The sequence below is a fragment of the Oncorhynchus nerka genome, linkage group LG1 (genome assembly GCF_034236695.1).
Source record: "Oncorhynchus nerka isolate Pitt River linkage group LG1, Oner_Uvic_2.0, whole genome shotgun sequence".
NCBI classification, from domain to species: Eukaryota; Metazoa; Chordata; class Actinopteri; order Salmoniformes; family Salmonidae; genus Oncorhynchus; species Oncorhynchus nerka.
Window position 1 is genome coordinate 40,231,260 of NC_088396.1, and position 18,872 is coordinate 40,250,131.

General features: G+C 40.1%; 1 protein-coding gene across 1 annotated transcript in view; it reads right to left on the minus strand.

Annotated features, from left to right (window-relative positions):
• The window catches only part of LOC115130198 (diacylglycerol kinase beta-like), a 136,675-nt gene that overhangs the window by 53,703 nt on the left and 64,100 nt on the right, over positions 1-18,872 (minus strand). The window contains exons 6-12 of the mRNA XM_065015939.1: positions 15,693-15,755; positions 13,502-13,765; positions 9,369-9,494; positions 6,691-6,740; positions 1,301-1,375; positions 1,011-1,130; positions 653-770 (exon numbers count right to left, since the gene is read on the minus strand). Of these exons, the coding sequence (XP_064872011.1) occupies positions 653-770; positions 1,011-1,130; positions 1,301-1,375; positions 6,691-6,740; positions 9,369-9,494; positions 13,502-13,765; positions 15,693-15,755 (816 nt within the window). The remainder of the gene's footprint in view (positions 1-652; positions 771-1,010; positions 1,131-1,300; positions 1,376-6,690; positions 6,741-9,368; positions 9,495-13,501; positions 13,766-15,692; positions 15,756-18,872) is intronic.

Consider the following 18,872-nt stretch of genomic DNA (forward strand, 5'->3'; position numbering starts at 1 on the left):
ACATCTAATACATTGGAATAAGTAAAGGCAATTTTTTATCAAGGGCACATGGCAAACAAATGGTGAAAATGAACTAGTACAATGTACTCAGCCCAGCTGTGGCTAAATGTAGCACTACTGAGTGGACAGCACAGTGAACAGGGAGACGATTTGTGCAATCACATATAAATAAATGGTTTAAACCATGACAGAGAGGTTGGGGTGTTCCTTTCAAGCATTTATTTTCATATTTACCATTGTAAAACATATTTTCCACTGCATTTTAAACAAATGGGTGAATAATTCAGTTAGTATGTTTTAGAGACCCCCTCAAAGTTGTACTTTTGTTGCATTTAGGGGAGCTAATGTCTCATTCAGGGGAGCTGAGCCCCCCCCCGGCTCTCCCATAATTCGCAGTGAAAAAAGTAACACTCCCTATACTTTTAATGCATTTGTCTGCAGATATCATAGACTTCCAGTCATTGCGCTAACGCAAGTTAGCATTAGCTTGTGAAACAATCTGACCTACTGTATCTTCCTTCATACTGGACACAGAGACATAAAAATGATACCCACGAGTTCTTCTGACTCAAAATTCTGCCAAAATCTTGAAGTATCTCTTTAATGAGACAGAGAGAGACAGTAGAACTAAGGGCCACACACACACACTCACTGGAGCAGCAGAGGCCCTGCTTGCGAACTCCCAGCAGCATGGTGTGGCAGTAGTTACAGTAGGCTGGCTTGTTGAAGTGCTTCAGTTTCCACACATGCTGACCATCATCCTGAACATTCTGCAGAGAGAGAAAGAGAGAGAAAGAGAAAAAGAAAGATATCAATCTTTCTGAATTGATTTTGTGGAACTGACACTCTAAACGCACGCAGACACATACTTTATCTCTCTTCCCACAGGGATCAAATACACTTACTAAAATGTATGCACTCATGTATGCACTTTGGATAAAAGCATCTGCTATACGGCATCCGTTCTCAAATAATATCACACACACACACACACATGCACCCTCCCTCACCGTCTCCATGCCCAGCAGGACCAGCAGAGGGATGGTGGTGAGGCCTCCTCTGATCCACTCCTCCAGGGTGACTGTTCCGTCCTGGTCATAGTCTATCTCCTCCATCATCTCCTTCAGGATCTAGAGCACAGGGAGATGGGGGGGACAGAGGTGAGTGCAGTAAAGTCTTGTCAAATTATAACACTGTAATGATCCAACATTTCCTTGTCACTGCCGTTAAGCCTTTTCAGGTCGCCACAAGACGTTGGGAACAGGGGAAACAAGACACACAAGGCTGTGTGCATCCTTACCGGTCGCAGCTCTGCCGAGTCCCATTCCAGGTACTCTGCCACGTGGACCATCTGATTGATGATGCGGTCCAGTTCCTACACCCAGCAATGCATTCACACATCCACAGATATTACTACCAAGAGACTGACAGAGACGATCACATATGTTCTCTGTTTAGAAAACAAAAAAATCCTCCACATTTTGGCGTGCCCAAGAAAATCATAGGGAGTGTCCTTGAAAACTAAGTCAGTCAGACCACAGTATCCTCTGATATCATCCACATCACCCTATGATGACAGTATCCTCTGATATCATCCACATCATCCTATGATGGCAGTATCCTCTGATATCATCCACATCACCCTATGATGACAGTATCCTCTGATATCATCCACATCATCCTATGATGACAGTATCCTCTGATATCATCCACATCATCCTATGATGACAGTATCCTCTGATATCATCCACATCATCCTATGATGACAGTATCCTCTGATATCATCCACATCATCCTATGATGACAGTATCCTCTGATATCATCCACATCATCCTATGATGGCAGTATCCTCTGATATCATCCACATCATCCTATGATGGCAGTATCCTCTGATATCATCCACATCATCCTATGATGACAGTATCCTCTGATATCATCCACATCACCCTATGATGACAGTATCCTCTGATATCATCCACATCATCCTATGATGGCAGTATCCTCTGATATCATCCACATCACCCTATGATGACAGTATCCTCTGATATCATCCACATCACCCTATGATGACAGTATCCTCTGATATCATCCACATCACCCTATGATGACAGTATCCTCTGATATCATCCACATCACCCTATGATGGCAGTATCCTCTGATATCATCCACATCACCCTATGATGACAGTATCCTCTGATATCATCCACATCATCCTATGATGACAGTATCCTCTGATATCATCCACATCACCCTATGATGACAGTATCCTCTGATATCATCCACATCATCCTATGATGACAGTATCCTCTGATATCATCCACATCACCCTATGATGACAGTATCCTCTGATATCATCCACATCATCCTATGATGGCAGTATCCTCTGATATCATCCACATCATCCTATGATGGCAGTATCCTCTGATATCATCCACATCATCCTATGATGACAGTATCCTCTGATATCATCCACATCATCCTATGATGGCAGTATCCTCTGATATCATCCACATCATCCTATGATGGCAGTATCCTCTGATATCATCCACATCATCCTATGATGACAGTATCCTCTGATATCATCCACATCATCCTATGATGGCAGTATCCTCTGATATCATCCACATCATCCTATGATGACAGTATCCTCTGATATCATCCACATCATCCTATGATGACAGTATCCATCATCCTATGATATATCATCATCACATCACCCTATGATGGCAGTATCCTCTGATATCATCCACATCATCCTATGATGACAGTATCCTCTGATATCATCCACATCATCCTATGATGACAGTATCCTCTGATATCATCCACATCATCCTATGATGACAGTATCCTCTGATATCATCCACATCATCCTATGATGACAGTATCCTCTGATATCATCCACATCCACATCATTCTATGATGACAGTATCCTCTGATATCATCCACATCACCTATGATGACAGTATCCTCTGATTTCATCCACATCCACATCATTATATGATGACAGTATCCTCTGATATCATCCACATCACCCTATGATGACAGTATCCTCTGATATCATCCACATCATCCTATGATGACAGTATCCTCTGATATCATCCACATCACCCTATGATGACAGTATCCTCTGATATCATCCACATCCACATCATTCTATGATGACAGTATCCTCTGATATCATCCACATCACCCTATGATGACAGTATCCTCTGATATCATCCACATCATCCTATGATGACAGTATCCTCTGATATCATCCACATCACCCTATGATGACAGTATCCTCTGATATCATCCACATCCACATCATTCTATGATGACAGTATCCTCTGATATCATCCACATCCACATCATTCTATGATGACAGTATCCTCTGATATCATCCACATCACCCTATGATGACAGTATCCTCTGATATCATCCACATCATCCTATGATGACAGTATCCTCTGATATCATCCACATCACCCTCATGATGACAGTATCCTCTGATATCATCCACATCATCCTACATCATTCTATGATGACAGTATCCTCTGATATCATCCACATCACCCTATGATGGCAGTATCCTCTGATATCATCCACATCATCCTATGATGACAGTATCCTCTGATATCATCCACATCATCCTATGATGACAGTATCCTCTGATATCATCCACATCATCCTATGATGACAGTATCCTCTGATATCATCCACATCATCCTATGATGACAGTATCCTCTGATATCATCCACATCATCCTATGATGACAGTATCCTCTGATATCATCCTCATCATCCTATGATGACAGTATCCTCTGATATCATCCACATCCACATCATTCTATGATGACAGTATCCTCTGATATCATCCACATCACCCTATGATGACAGTATCCTCTGATATCATCCACATCCACATCATTCTATGATGACAGTATCCTCTGATATCATCCACATCACCCTATGATGACAGTATCCTCTGATATCATCCACATCACATCACCCTATGATGACAGTATCCTCTGATATCATCCACATCATCCTATGATATCATCCACATCCACATCATTCTATGATGACAGTATCCTCTGATATCATCCACATCACCCTATGATGACAGTATCCTCTGATATCATCCACATCCACATCATTCTATGATGGCAGTATCCTCTGATATCATCCACATCACCCTATGATGACAGTATCCTCTGATATCATCCACATCACCCTATGATGACAGTATCCTCTGATATCATCCACATCACCCTATGATGGCAGTATCCTCTGATATCATCCACATCACCCTATGATGGCAGTATCCTCTGATATCATCCACATCACATCATTCTATGATGACAGTATCCTCTGATATCATCCACATCTATGATGACATATCATTCATCCATCATATGATGACAGTATCCTCTGATATCATCCACATCACCCTATGATGATATCCTCTGATATCATCCACATCACCCTATGATGACAGTATCCTCTGATATCATCCACATCCACATCATTCTATGATGGCAGTATCCTCTGATATCATCCACATCACCCACATCTATGATGGCAGTATCCTCTGATATCATCCACATCACCCTATGATGGCAGTACTCCTCTGATATCATCCACATCACCCTATGATGACAGTATCCTCTGATATCATCCACATCACCCTATGATGGCAGTATCCTCTGATATCATCCACATCACCCTATGATGACAGTATCCTCTGATATCATCCACATCCACATCACCCTATGATGACAGTATCCTCTGATATCATCCACATCCACATCATTCTATGATGGCAGTATCCTCTGATATCATCCACATCCACATCATTCTATGATGGCAGTATCCTCTGATATCATCCACATCACCCTATGATGACAGTATCCTCTGATATCATCCACATCACCCTATGATGACAGTATCCTCTGATATCATCCACATCACCCTATGATGGCAGTATCCTCTGATATCATCCACATCACCCTATGATGGCAGTATCCTCTGATATCATCCACATCCACATCATTCTATGATGGCAGTATCCTCTGATATCATCCACATCACCCTATGATGACAGTATCCTCTGATATCATCCACATCCACATCATTCTATGATGGCAGTATCCTCTGATATCATTCACATCACCCTATGATGACAGTATCCTCTGATATCATCCACATCACCCTATGATGACAGTATCCTCTGATATCATCCACATCCACATCATTCTATGATGGCAGTATCCTCTGATATCATCCACATCACCCTATGATGGCAGTATCCTCTGATATCATCCACATCACCCTATGATGGCAGTATCCTCTGATATCATCCACATCACCCTATGATGACAGTATCCTCTGATATCATCCACATCACCCTATGATGGCAGTATCCTCTGATATCATCCACATCACCCTATGATGACAGTATCCTCTGATATCATCCACATCCACATCACCCTATGATGGCAGTATCCTCTGATATCATCCACATCACCCTATGATGACAGTATCCTCTGATATCATCCACATCACCCTATGATGGCAGTATCCTCTGATATCATCCACATCACCCTATGATGACAGTATCCTCTGATATCATCCACATCCACATCACCCTATGATGGCAGTATCCTCTGATATCATCCACATCACCCTATGATGACAGTATCCTCTGATATCATCCACATCACCCTATGATGACAGTATCCTCTGATATCATCCACATCACCCTATGATGACAGTATCCTCTGATATCATCCACATCACCCTATGATGACAGTATCCTCTGATATCATCCACATCACCCTATGATGGCAGTATCCTCTGATATCATCCACATCACCCTATGATGACAGTATCCTCTGATATCATCCACATCCACATCACCCTATGATGACAGTATCCTCTGATATCATCCACATCACCCTATGATGGCAGTATCCTCTGATATCATCCACATCACCCTATGATGACAGTATCCTCTGATATCATCCTAAGAATCTCAAATATAAAATATTTAACACTTTTTCAGTTACTACATGATTCCATATGTGTTATTTCATATTGTTGATGTTATTCTACAATGTAGAAAATAGTCAAAATTAAGAAAAACCCTTGAATGAGAAGGTGTTCTAAAACTTTGTATTGGTAGTGTATGTACATATCTACTTCAATTACCTCATACCCCTGCATATCGATTCGGTATACTGTTGAAGGATCTAAGAATGAAGCCGTGCAGTTCAGAGGAAATAAGGATGTATTGTAACAGGGTTGTTCTAATTGCACTGAGCTTAGCACTGCATGAGAGGAGAAGAGAGGAGCTGTGAGGAGAGGAGAGGAGATGAGGAAAGCAGAGACCAGAACAGAAGAAAGGAGAGAAGAGAAGAGAAGAGGAAAGGAGAGACCAGAACAGAAGAAAGGAAAGGAGAGACCAGAACAGAAGAAAGGAAAGGAGAGACCAGAACAGAAGAAAGGAGACAAGAGGAAAAGAGAGGAGAGGGGAGGGGAGGAGAAGGGAGGAGAAGGGAGGAAAGGAGACGGGAGGAGAGGGGAGAGAACAGAAGAAAGAAAAGAAAAGAGTAGATTAAAACAGTAGAGCAGAAGAGAGAACAGAACAGACGTAAGGAGAGAAGAGTAGGGAAAAGAAGAGAGGAGAAGAGAAGAGAGGGCCACTAACCGAGCTGTCCAGTACTCCGTTGCCATCTGTGTCGTACAGCCGGAACATGACTGGAGGGGAACGAGAAAAAAGGGACCCCATGATTCAGCTGTAATGTCTTGAAGTCCCTGTCTGTCAGCACCACTTGAATTCCCAGTCAGACCACCCCTCTGTAGAGCAGGGGAAGTATTAGAGTGTGACTCAGCACCACTCCTGTGTTGGAGCAGGGGAAGTATTTGAGCGTGACACAACACCACTCCTGTGTTGGAGCAGGGGAAGTATTAGACCGTGACACAACACCACTCCTGTGTTGGAGCAGGGGAAGTATCTGAGCATGACACAACACCACTCCTGTGTTGGAGCAGGGGAAGTATTAGACCGTGACACAACACCACTCCTGTGTTGGAGCAGGGGAAGTATTAGACCGTGACACAACACCACTCCTGTGTTGGAGCAGGGGAAGTATCTGAGCGTATCTGACTTACACAGTAATTATCACAACTTCTGGAGGACATCCTCCAATCTATCAGAGCTCTTGCAGCATGAACAACACCACTCCTGTGTTGGAGCAGGGGAAGTATTAGACCGTGACACAACACCACTCCTGTGTTGGAGCAGGGGAAGTATTAGACCGTGACACAACACCACTCCTGTGTTGGAGCAGGGGAAGTATCTGAGCGTGACACAACACCACTCCTGTGTTGGAGCAGGGGAAGTATTAGACCGTGACACAACACCACTCCTGTGTTGGAGCAGGGGAAGTATTAGACCGTGACGCAACACCACTCCTCTGTTGGAGCAGGGGATGTAATAGAGAGTGACACGTACTCCTGTTTTATTGGGATGTCGGAAGCAGTTAGCAGAGGTTAGCTGTGTCAAATTGTGCGGATATAGCTCCCAACGCTAAAGAAGTCTATTGGACACACCAGGGTTTAGGATGTTCATGGGCTCACGAGGACAGGTACTGAGGCTGAGTTAATCCCAAGGGGAGCCTAACTCCTGACTCACTGCTCACAACCTGTGTGTGTGTATGTGTGTGTGTGTATGTCAGTGGAAGCTCATCAGAGGAGCAAGGGGAGGACCATCCTCCTCAGTGAAATACATAAAAATTAAATGTTAAAAACATTTAAAAAGTTATAATTTTTAGATAAAACTATACTAAATATAATCACATCACCAAATAATTGATTAAAACACTATTTTGCAAAAAGGTCTGCAGTAGTCTCAACAGCACTCTGTAGGGTAGCACCATGGTGTAGCCGGAGGACAACTAGCTTCCGTCCTCCTCTGAGTACATTGACTTCAATACAAAACCTAGGAGGCTCATGGTTCTCACCCCCTTCCATAGACTTACACAGTAATTATCACAACTTCTGGAGGACATCCTCCAATCTATCAGAGCTCTTGCAGCATGAACTGACATGTTGTCCACCCAATCAAAGGATCAGAGAATGAATCTAGTACTGAAAGCATAAACTACAGCTAGCTAGCACTGCAGTGCATAAAATGTGGTGAGTAGTTGACCCAAAGAGAGAGAAAGAAAATAGAGAGACATAGAGATTGTCATTTGTTTGTACTTTCAGTTTCACTTAGCTAGCAAATGCAGCTAGCTAGTTTAGCCTACTGAGACACCTTGCTCAAACAGAGGGATGCTATGTTAGCTAGCTGGCTATGACTATCCCACACAACACTGGAACTCTTCCAAGTCAAGACAAGCTTTTGGTTTTACAAATGTATTGCCACCGGGGCCCTCTGGTGTAACTGCTTTCCTGACTGTACACTGTAACGTTACTGGATGTAGCTGGGTTTACAAACACGTTAGTTCTATTTGCTATGCTGACCATGATGTTACTTTAGCTAATATGGTGACAACGATGTAGGCTGTGTGTAGTGGCTTGGCTTGGAAAGTTTTTTTTTTACCTGGTCACATACAGCTGATGTCCACAAGCGAAGGAAAGAGGTGAAAGGAGGAGAGCGCATAACGTAGATGCGAGTAGGAATACAACGTGGCTGCTATGAAACTGTGAACTGTGTTAACACGTGATCAAGGCTGTATTCATTCCGACGATTCTGTTGAAGAACGTTTCTTAAACAAAACGGGGATAAACGTACCTGAATTTGTCCAATAGAAACTCTCGTTTGCAACTGTTGGACTAATGATTACACCCTAGATCAGCTAGATGCAGGCAAGAGTGTGCAAGGTGGCATTGAATGTCACTATCTGTCCATGTGTCACTGTCTGTCATATCAAATTTGTCTCTCGACCTGTGCACACCTACGTTGTAAACTTTAATTCAAAGGCTAGGTTGTAGCAACTTCATGATGGGTATAGGGAAAATTATATTACCATGTAGTAGCCTAAACCTATCGCTGTACATTTACCTGGGTGAATGTAATATGAATGACAGTCATCCAATATACTGTAATAGAAATAAGGCTATGCTCATAAAAAATACAAATTGTCCTCCGTCATCTGAAATGGCACTGGTGTGTGTGTGTGCGTGAAAGCTCACCTGTATTTGGTGACTGAGCTGGGAAAATGATTTCCTACCTGAATGAATTAATTGACTTATCCACTCAGATTGTGGGAGGATGTCTTTCTGAGAAGTTTAGGTGACACCTTTTGACTACTCAACATGACTGACCTCTCTCAAATACCTTGGTTGTTTACACACTAGTAATTAGACGCTGTAACTCACACTCCAGCTTGTCCTCTGGTGTGCCCCTCTCCAGTAGGGACAGGTAACACACAATGTCCTTCAGAAACACCACCTGGGGGGAAGGTAATGGGGACAGGCTCCTCCTCTTCTCCCCTCTGATTCTCTCTGTGGGAGAGGAATGGAACATGGCGTATCCATGAGAGACGGTGATGTCATACAGCAATGACCACGAGCATTACTAAGCAACATGGCAAATTGTGATGTGATATGGATATGGTGATATTGATATTAATATTGTAATATTGATATTAATATTGTAATATTGATATGGTGATATTGATAATATTGTAATATTGATATTAATATTGTAATATTGATATGGTGATATTGATAAGGTGATATTGATATTAATATTGTGATATTGATATGGTGATATTGATATTAATATTGATATGGTGATATTGATATGGTGATATTGATATGGTGATATTGATATTAATATTGATATGGTGATATTGATAAGGTGATATTGATATGGTGATATTGATATTAATATTGATATTGATATGGTGATATTGATATTAATATTGATATTGATATGGTGATATTGATATTAATATTGATATGGTGATATTGATATGGTGATATTGATATTAATATTGATATGGTGATATTGATAAGGTGATATTGATATGGTGATATTGATATTAATATTGATATTGATATGGTGATATTGATATTAATATTGTGATATTGATATTGATATGGTGATATTGATATTAATATTGATATGGTGATATTGATATGGTGATATTGATATTAATATTGATATGGTGATATTGATAAGGTGATATTGATATGGTGATATTGATATTAATATTGATATTGATATGGTGATATTGATATTAATATTGTGATATTGATATTGATATGGTGATATTGATATTAATATTGTAATATTGATATTGATATGGTGATATTGATATTGATATGGTGATATTGATATTGTAATATTGATATGGTGATATTGATATTAATATGGTGATATTGATATGGTGATATTAATATTGTAATATTGATATGGTGATATTGATATTGTAATATTGATATGGTGATATTGATATTAATATGGTGATATTGATATGGTTATATTGATATGGTGATATTAATATTAATATTGATATGGTGATATTGATATTAATATTGTGATATTGATATGGTGATATTAATATTAATATTGTGATATTGATATTAATATTGTGATATTGATATGGTGATATTAATATTGTAATATTGATATGGTGATATTAATATTGTAATATTGATATTGATGTGGTGATATTGATATTGTAATATTGATATTGATATGGTGATATTGATGTGGTGATATTGATATTGTAATATTGATTTTAATATGGTGATATTGATATTAATATTGTAATATTGATATGGTGATATTAATATGGTGATATTGATATGGCGATATTTTTTTTCACCTTTATTTAACGAGGCAAGTCAGTTAAGAACAAATTCTTATTTTCAATGATGGCCTAGGAACAGTGGGTTAACTGCCTGTTCAGGGGGAGAACGACATATTTGTACCTTGTCAGCTCGGGGGTTTGAACTTGCAACCTTCCAGTTACTAGTCCAACGCTCTAACCACTAGGCTACCCTGCCGCCCCAATATTGATATGATGATATGGATATTAATATGGTGATATTGATGTGGTGATATTGATATGGTGATATTGATGTGGTGATATTGATATGGTGATATTGATATGGTGATATTGATGTGGTGATATTGATATGGTGATATTGATATGGTGATATTGATGTGGTGATATTGATGTGGTGATATTGATGTGGTGATATTGATATGGTGATATTGATATGGTGATATTGATATGGTGATATTGATGTGGTGATATTGATATGGTGATATTGATATGGTGATATTGATGTGGTGATATTGATAAGGTGATATTGATATTGATATGGTGATATTGATATGGTGATATTGATATGGTGATATTGATGTGGTGATATTGATATGGTGATATTGATATGGTTATATTGATATGGTGATATTGATATGGTGATGTTGATATGGTGATATTGATGTGGTGATATTGATATTGATGTGGTGATATTGATATGGTGATATTGATATGGTGATATTGATATGGTGATATTGATATGGTGATATTGATATTGATATGGTTATATTGATGTGGTGATATTGATATGGTTATATTGATAAGGTGATATTGATATGGTGATATTGATAAGGTGATATTGATATTGATGTGGTGATATTGATATTGATATGGTGATATTGATATGGTGATATTGATGTGGTGATATTGATATTGATATGGTGATATTGATATGGTGATATTGATATGGATATGGTGATATTGATATGGTGATATTGATATGGTGATATTGATATGGTGATATTGATATGGTTATATTGATATGGTGATATGGATATGGTGATATTGATATGGTGATATTGATATGGTGATATTGATATGGTGATATTGATATGGTGATATTGATATTGATATGGTTATATTGATGTGGTGATATTAATATGGTGATATTGATATGGTGATATTGATATGGTTATATTGATATGGTGATATTGATATGGTGATATTGATATGGTGATATTGATATTGATATGGTTATATTGATGTGGTTATATTGATAAGGTGATATTGATATTGATATGGTTATATTGATGTGGTGATATTGATATGGTGATATTGATGTGGTGATATTGATATTAATATGGTGATATATATATGGTGATATTGATATGGTGATATTGATATGGTGATATTGATATGGTGATATTGATATGGTGATATTGATATGGTGATATTGATATGGTGATATTGATATGGTGATATTGATATTGATATGGTTATATTGATGTGGTGATATTGATATTAATATGGTGATATTGATATGGTGATATTGATATGGTGATATTGATATGGTGATATTGATATTAATATGGTGATATTGATATGGTGATATTGATATGGTGATATTGATATGGTTATATTGATGTGGTGATATTGATATTAATATGGTGATATTGATATGGTGATATTGATATGGTGATATTGATATGGTGATATTGATATTAATATGGTGATATTGATATGGTGATATTAATATGGTGATATTGATATGGTGATATTGATATGGTGATATTGATATGGTGATATTGATATGGTGATATTGATATTGATATGGTTATATTGATGTGGTGATATTGATATGGTTATATTGATAAGGTGATATTGATATGGTGATATTAATGTGGGGATGTTGATATGGTGTTATTGATATTAATATGGTGATATTGATGTGGTGATATTGATATGGTGATATTGATATTAATATGGTGATATTGATATGGTTATATTGATATGGTTATATTGATAAGGTGATATTGATATGGTTATATTGATAAGGTGATATTGATATGGTGATATTAATGTGGGGATGTTGATATGGTGATATTGATAAGGTGATATTGATATGGTTATATTGCTATTAATATGTTGATATTGATATTGATATGGTGATATGATGTGAAAACAAATTAAATGAATCTCATCCCTGTGTAAAGCTGGTAAAACTGATGTAGCTATCAGTACACATGCCCTACATATCACAACTGGCGGTGATTGAGCGTCCCATAGGGCGGAGCACAATTGGCCCAGCGTCGTCCGGGTTTGGCCGGTGTTGGCCGTCATTGTAAATAAGAATGAGTTCTTAACTGACTTGCCTAGTTAAATAAAGATTAAATTAAATAAATATTTTGAATTTGCTTTACACAAAGTATTGAACTAACAGACACCAATGGCCACAGCTCAGACATTATAGCCACACTTTATTAAACTGCTGAAATGCCTTGCTGTGAGTTCAAATCAGTAGAATTTGTAGAGGAAGTTATTTGCTGTGGCATTAGTAATGTCCCAGGCATGACAGTGCAGTAATATTGATATCATTGGAATCCATAGTCTAATACGGCGGTCTTGTATGGCAGTATAATACGGCAGTCTAATACAGCAGTCTAACACAGCCTGCGTCACAACTTTTCCAGTAAAACAGTATAAGTTCCTACAGCACCTGAACAAGGTGTTTACCTGGGGAGAGGCGAGGGGAGGCTGGGGACTTGGCTGGGGTGGGGGTCAGGGTGTTACTACTGCTGCATGTGGAGGGTTTGACCTGGGTGCAGGCAGGTGAGCGGTAGGACCCCCCAGGCGCGTGGGGCCCCATCCCAGAGCGCTGTGAGGAGGAACGGGAGGAGCAGGGAGAGATGGATATGGCACCTGAACATGAGGCCATCATAGTGGAAGGCTCCGGTGTGGGTCGACCCATGGCTTTCAGGATGCTCTTTCCATTCATTCCTAGAAGACAGAGAGAGAAAAGAGGAATTCAGGAAAGACAAAACAGAATAGGGAGGCCTCCCCAGTGGTGCAGCACTCTAAGACACTGCATCGCAGTGCATCGCAGTACTACAGACCCGGGTTGTGCCACAACCGACCGTGGCCGGGAGTCCCATAGGACAGTGCACAATTGGCCCAGTGTCGTCCGGGTTAGGGGAGGATTTGGCAGGGGGGCCTTTACTTGGCTGAAAGTACTCAGATCCCTTGACTTTTTCCACATTTTGTTACGTGAAAGCCAAATTGATACAAAATTAAAAATGTAAATATTACATTCACATAAGTATTCAGACCCTTTATTCTGTACTTTGTTGAAGCACCTTTGGCAGCGATTACAACCTCGAGTCTTCTTGGATATGACGCTACAAGCTTGACACACTTGTATTTGGGGAGTTTCTCCCATTCTACTCTGCAGATCCTCTCAAACTCTGTCAGGTTGGCTGGGGAGCGTCAATGCACAGCTATTTTCAGGTCTCTCCAGAGATGTTCGATCTGGTTCAAGTCCGGGCTCTGGCTGGGCCACTCAAGGACATTCAGAGACTTGTCCCGAAGCCACTTTTGCCTTGTCTTGGCTGTGTGCTTAGGGTCTTTGGCCTGTTGGAAGGTGAACCTTCGCCTCAGTCTGTGGTCCTGAGCAGGTTTTCATCAAGGATCTCTCTGTACTTTGCTCCATTCATCTTTCCTTCGATCCTGACTAGTCTCCCAGTCTCTGCCACTGAAGAACATCCCCACAGCTTGATGCTGCCACCACCATGTTTCACCGTAGGGATGGTGCCAGATTTCCTCCAGACGTGACGCTTGGCATTCAGGCCAAAGTTCAATCTAGGTTTCATTAGACCAGAGAATCTTGTTTCTCATAGTCTGAGAGTCCTTAAGGTGCCTTTTTGGCAAACTCCAAGTGGGATGTCATGTGCCTTTTACTGAGGAGTGGCTTCCGTCTGGCCATTCTACTATAAAAGCCTGATTGGTGGAGTGCTGCAGAGATGGTTGTCTTTCTGGAAGGTTCTCCCATCTCCACAGAGGAACTCCGGAGCTCTGTCAGAGTGACCATCGGGTTCTTGGTCACCTCCCTGACCAGGGCCCTTCTCCCCTGATTGCTCAGTTTGGCCGGGCGGAAGAGTCTTGGTGGTTCCAAACTTCTTCTATTTAAGAATGATGGAGGCCACTGTGCTCTTGGAGACCTTCAATGCTGCATACATTTTTTGGTACCCTTCCCCAGATCTGTGCCTCGACACAATCCTATCTATCTCGGAGCTCTACGGACAATTCCTTTGACCTCATGGCTTGGTTTTTCCTCTGACATGCACTGTCAACTGTGGAACCTTATATAGACAGGTGTGTGCCTTTCCAAATCATGTCCATTCAATTGAATTGACCACAGGTGGACACAAATCAAGTTGTAGAAACATCTCAAGGATGATCAATGGAAACAGGATGCACCTGAGCTCAATGTCGAGTCTCATAGCAAAGGGTCTGAATACTTATGTAACTAAGCTATTTAAAAATGTTAAAAATGGAATACATGTGCAAAAATGTCTCAACCTGTTTTCACTTTGTCATTATGGGGCGTGGTGTGTAGATTGATGAGGAAAAAAATATTTTTATCATTTTTAGAGTAAGGCTGTAACGTAACAAAATGTGGAAAAGGTCAAGGGGTCTGAATACTTTCTAAATGCACTGTATATTCCACAAAAACAAAAAAAACGTTCACAAGAAACGCAAATCCACTGCGTCACAATACACAGTATTACTACCACATGTCACCTGCTCAAAAACACTGATCACAAGTCACAACCAAACACTGGTGAGGGAGATGGTTACAGTAGCTGGACTATGGGTCTTATTAGGGATATCTAAACATTGTCCTGTTGTCCTGCAGTGGTAGTGGTACCTGTTATGGGGGCACAGGCCACTTCAGTCTGTATAGAGATGCCTGCATCAATGGAACGTGGCTCTGCAGACACAGCATGGAAAGAAAAGCAAGACAAAGTGAGAGGTGAAAAAAATGCACTAGAAGGAGTGTGATATTCTGTAGACTGTTAAAGCAAAAGGAGAAGGACTGTGATATAGACTCTGTTAAAGGGGAAGGAGAATGAGTGTGATATAGACTCTGTTAAAGGAGAAGGAGAAGGAGTGTGATATAGACTCTGTTAAAGGAGAAGGAGAAGGAGAATGAGTGTGATATAGACTCTGTTAAAGGGGAAGGAGAAGGAGAAGGAGTGTGATATAGACTCTGTTAAAGGAGCAGGAGAAGGAGTGTGATATAGACTCTGTTAAAGGAGAGGAGAAGGAGAATGAGTGTGATATAGACTCTGTTAAAGGGGAAGGAGAAGGAGAAGGAGTGTGATATAGACTCTGTTAAAGGAGAAGGAGAAGGAGTGTGATATAGACTCTGTTAAAGGAGAAGGAGAAGGAGAAGGAGTGTGATATAGACTCTGTTAAAGTGGAAGGAGAAGGAGTGTGATATAGACTCTGTTAAAGGAGAAGGAGAAGGAGTGTGATATAGACTCTGTTAAAGGGGAAGGAGAAGGAGTGTGATATAGACTCTGTTAAAGGAGAAGGAGAATGAGTGCGATATAGACTCTGTTAAAGGAGAAGGAGAAGGAGTGTGATATAGACTCTGTTAAAGGAGAAGGAGAATGAGTGCAATATAGACTGTTAAAGGAGAAGGAGAAGGAGTGAGATATAGACTCTGTTAAAGGAGAAGGAGAAGGAGTGTGATATAGACTCTGTTAAAGGGGAAGGAGAAGGAGAATGAGTGTGATATAGACTCTGTTAAAGGGGAAGGAGAAGGAGAATGAGTGTGATATAGACTCTGTTAAAGGAGTAGGAGAAGGAGAATGAGTGTGATATAGACTCTGTTAAAGGGGAAGGAGAAGGAGTGTGATATAGACTCTGTTGAAGGAGAAGGAGAATGAGTGTGATATAGACTCTGTTAAAGGAGATGGAGAAGGAGTGTGATATAGACTCTGTTGAAGGAGAAGGAGTGTGATATAGACTCTGTTGAAGGAGAAGGAGTGTGATATAGACTCTGTTAAAGGAGAAGGAGAAGGAGTGCGTTAAAGGAGAAGGAGAAGGAGTGTGATATAGACTCTGTTAAAGGAGAAGGAGAAGGAGTGTGATATAGACTCTGTTAAAGGAGAAGGAGAAGGAGTGTGATATAGACTCTGTTAAAGGAGAAGGAGAATGAGTGTGATATAGACTCTGTTAAAGGGGAAGGAGAAGGAGTGTGATATAGACTCTGTTAAAGGAGAAGGAGAAGGAGTGTGATATAGACTCTGTTAAAGGAGAAGGAGAAGGAGTGTGATATAGACTCTGTTAAAGGAGAAGGAGAATGAGTGTGATATAGACTCTGTTAAAGGGGAAGGAGAAGGAGTGTGATATAGACTCTGTTAAAGGGGAAGGAGAATGAGTGTGATATAGACTCTGTTAAAGGAGAAGGAGAAGGAGTGTGATATAGACTCTGTTAAAGGAGAGGAGAAGGAGAATGAGTGTGATATAGACTCTGTTAAAGGGGAAGGAGAAGGAGAAGGAGTGTGATATAGACTCTGTTAAAGGAGAAGGAGAATGAGTGTGATATAGACTCTGTTAAAGGGGAAGGAGAAGGAGTGTGATATAGACTCTGTTAAAGGAGAAGGAGAAGGAGTGTGATATAGACTCTGTTAAAGGGGAAGGAGAAGGAGTGTGATATAGACTCTGTTAAAGGAGAAGGAGAATGAGTGCGATATAGACTCTGTTAAAGGAGAAGGAGAAGGAGTGTGATATAGACTCTGTTAAAGGAGAAGGAGAAGGAGTGTGATATAGACTCTGTTAAAACTAGTTGCTCCTACCCTCTACTTTTTTGAACATTTTGTTAAAAATCGCGCAACATTTCAGCGCCCTGCTACTCATGCCAGGAATATAGTACGTTCATATGGTTAGAATGTGTGTATAGGAAACCCTCGGACGTTTTTAAAACTGGTTAAATCACGACTGTGGCTATTACATAACGTGCGTTACATCGGAAAGCGCAGGAAAACCTGATCACAGAAAATGGAAATAAATATCCTTGCGCCACTTCCAGCAATTGTTAACAGTGAGCCGAATTAGATAAGACCGAGCATTCAACTCCCACAGCATCCCCATGTAGTCGAGTATCTTGTGAATTTAATCCTCTTTGATTCTTGGTTGAACCGAAAGAGGGGCACGACGTACCTCCGGTCTCCGCCCAGATCATTCCGGAAGAGCTCTCTCCTGAAATTTTTTCCAAGACGACAGCTAATGATATGTACATCGCCTACGGATGATTTTATCGCTTATTAACGTTTACTAATACCTAAAGTAGCATTACAAACGTATTTCGAAGTGTTTTGTGAAAGTTTATCGTCTACTTTTTGAATTTTAAAAATGACGTTACGTTGTGAAATCGCTGTTTTTTTCGTTTATCACACAGTCTACATATAACGATATCTTGGCTTTATATGGCCCGATTTAATCGAAATAAAGACCCAATAGTGTTTATGGGACATCTAGGAGTGCCAACAAAGAAGATGGTGAAAGGTAATGACTGTTTTCTATTTTATTGTGCGGTTTGTGTAACGCCGAAATGCTAATTATTTTGTTTACGTCCCCTGCTGTGCTTTTCTGTTGTAGTGTATTGGTGCATGCTATCAGATAATAGCTTCTCATGCTGTCGCCGAAAAGCATTTTAAAAATCTGACTTGTTGCCTGGATTCACAACGAGTGTAGCTTTAATTTGATACCCTGCATGTGTATTTTAATGAACTTTTGAGTTTTAACTAATACTATTAGCATTTAGCGTAGCGCATTTGCATTTCCAGAGCTCTAGTTGGGACGCAAGCGTCCCAGGTAGAGGTAAGAGGTTAAAGGAGAAGGAGAATGAGTGCGATATAGACTCTGTTAAAGGAGAAGGAGAAGGAGTGTGATATAGACTCTGTTAAAGGGGAAGGTGAAGGAGAATGAATGTGATATAGACTCTGTTAAAGGGGAAGGAGAAGGAGAAGGAGTGTGATATAGACTCTGTTAAAGGAGCAGGAGAAGGAGAAGGAGTGTGATATAGACTCTGTTAAAG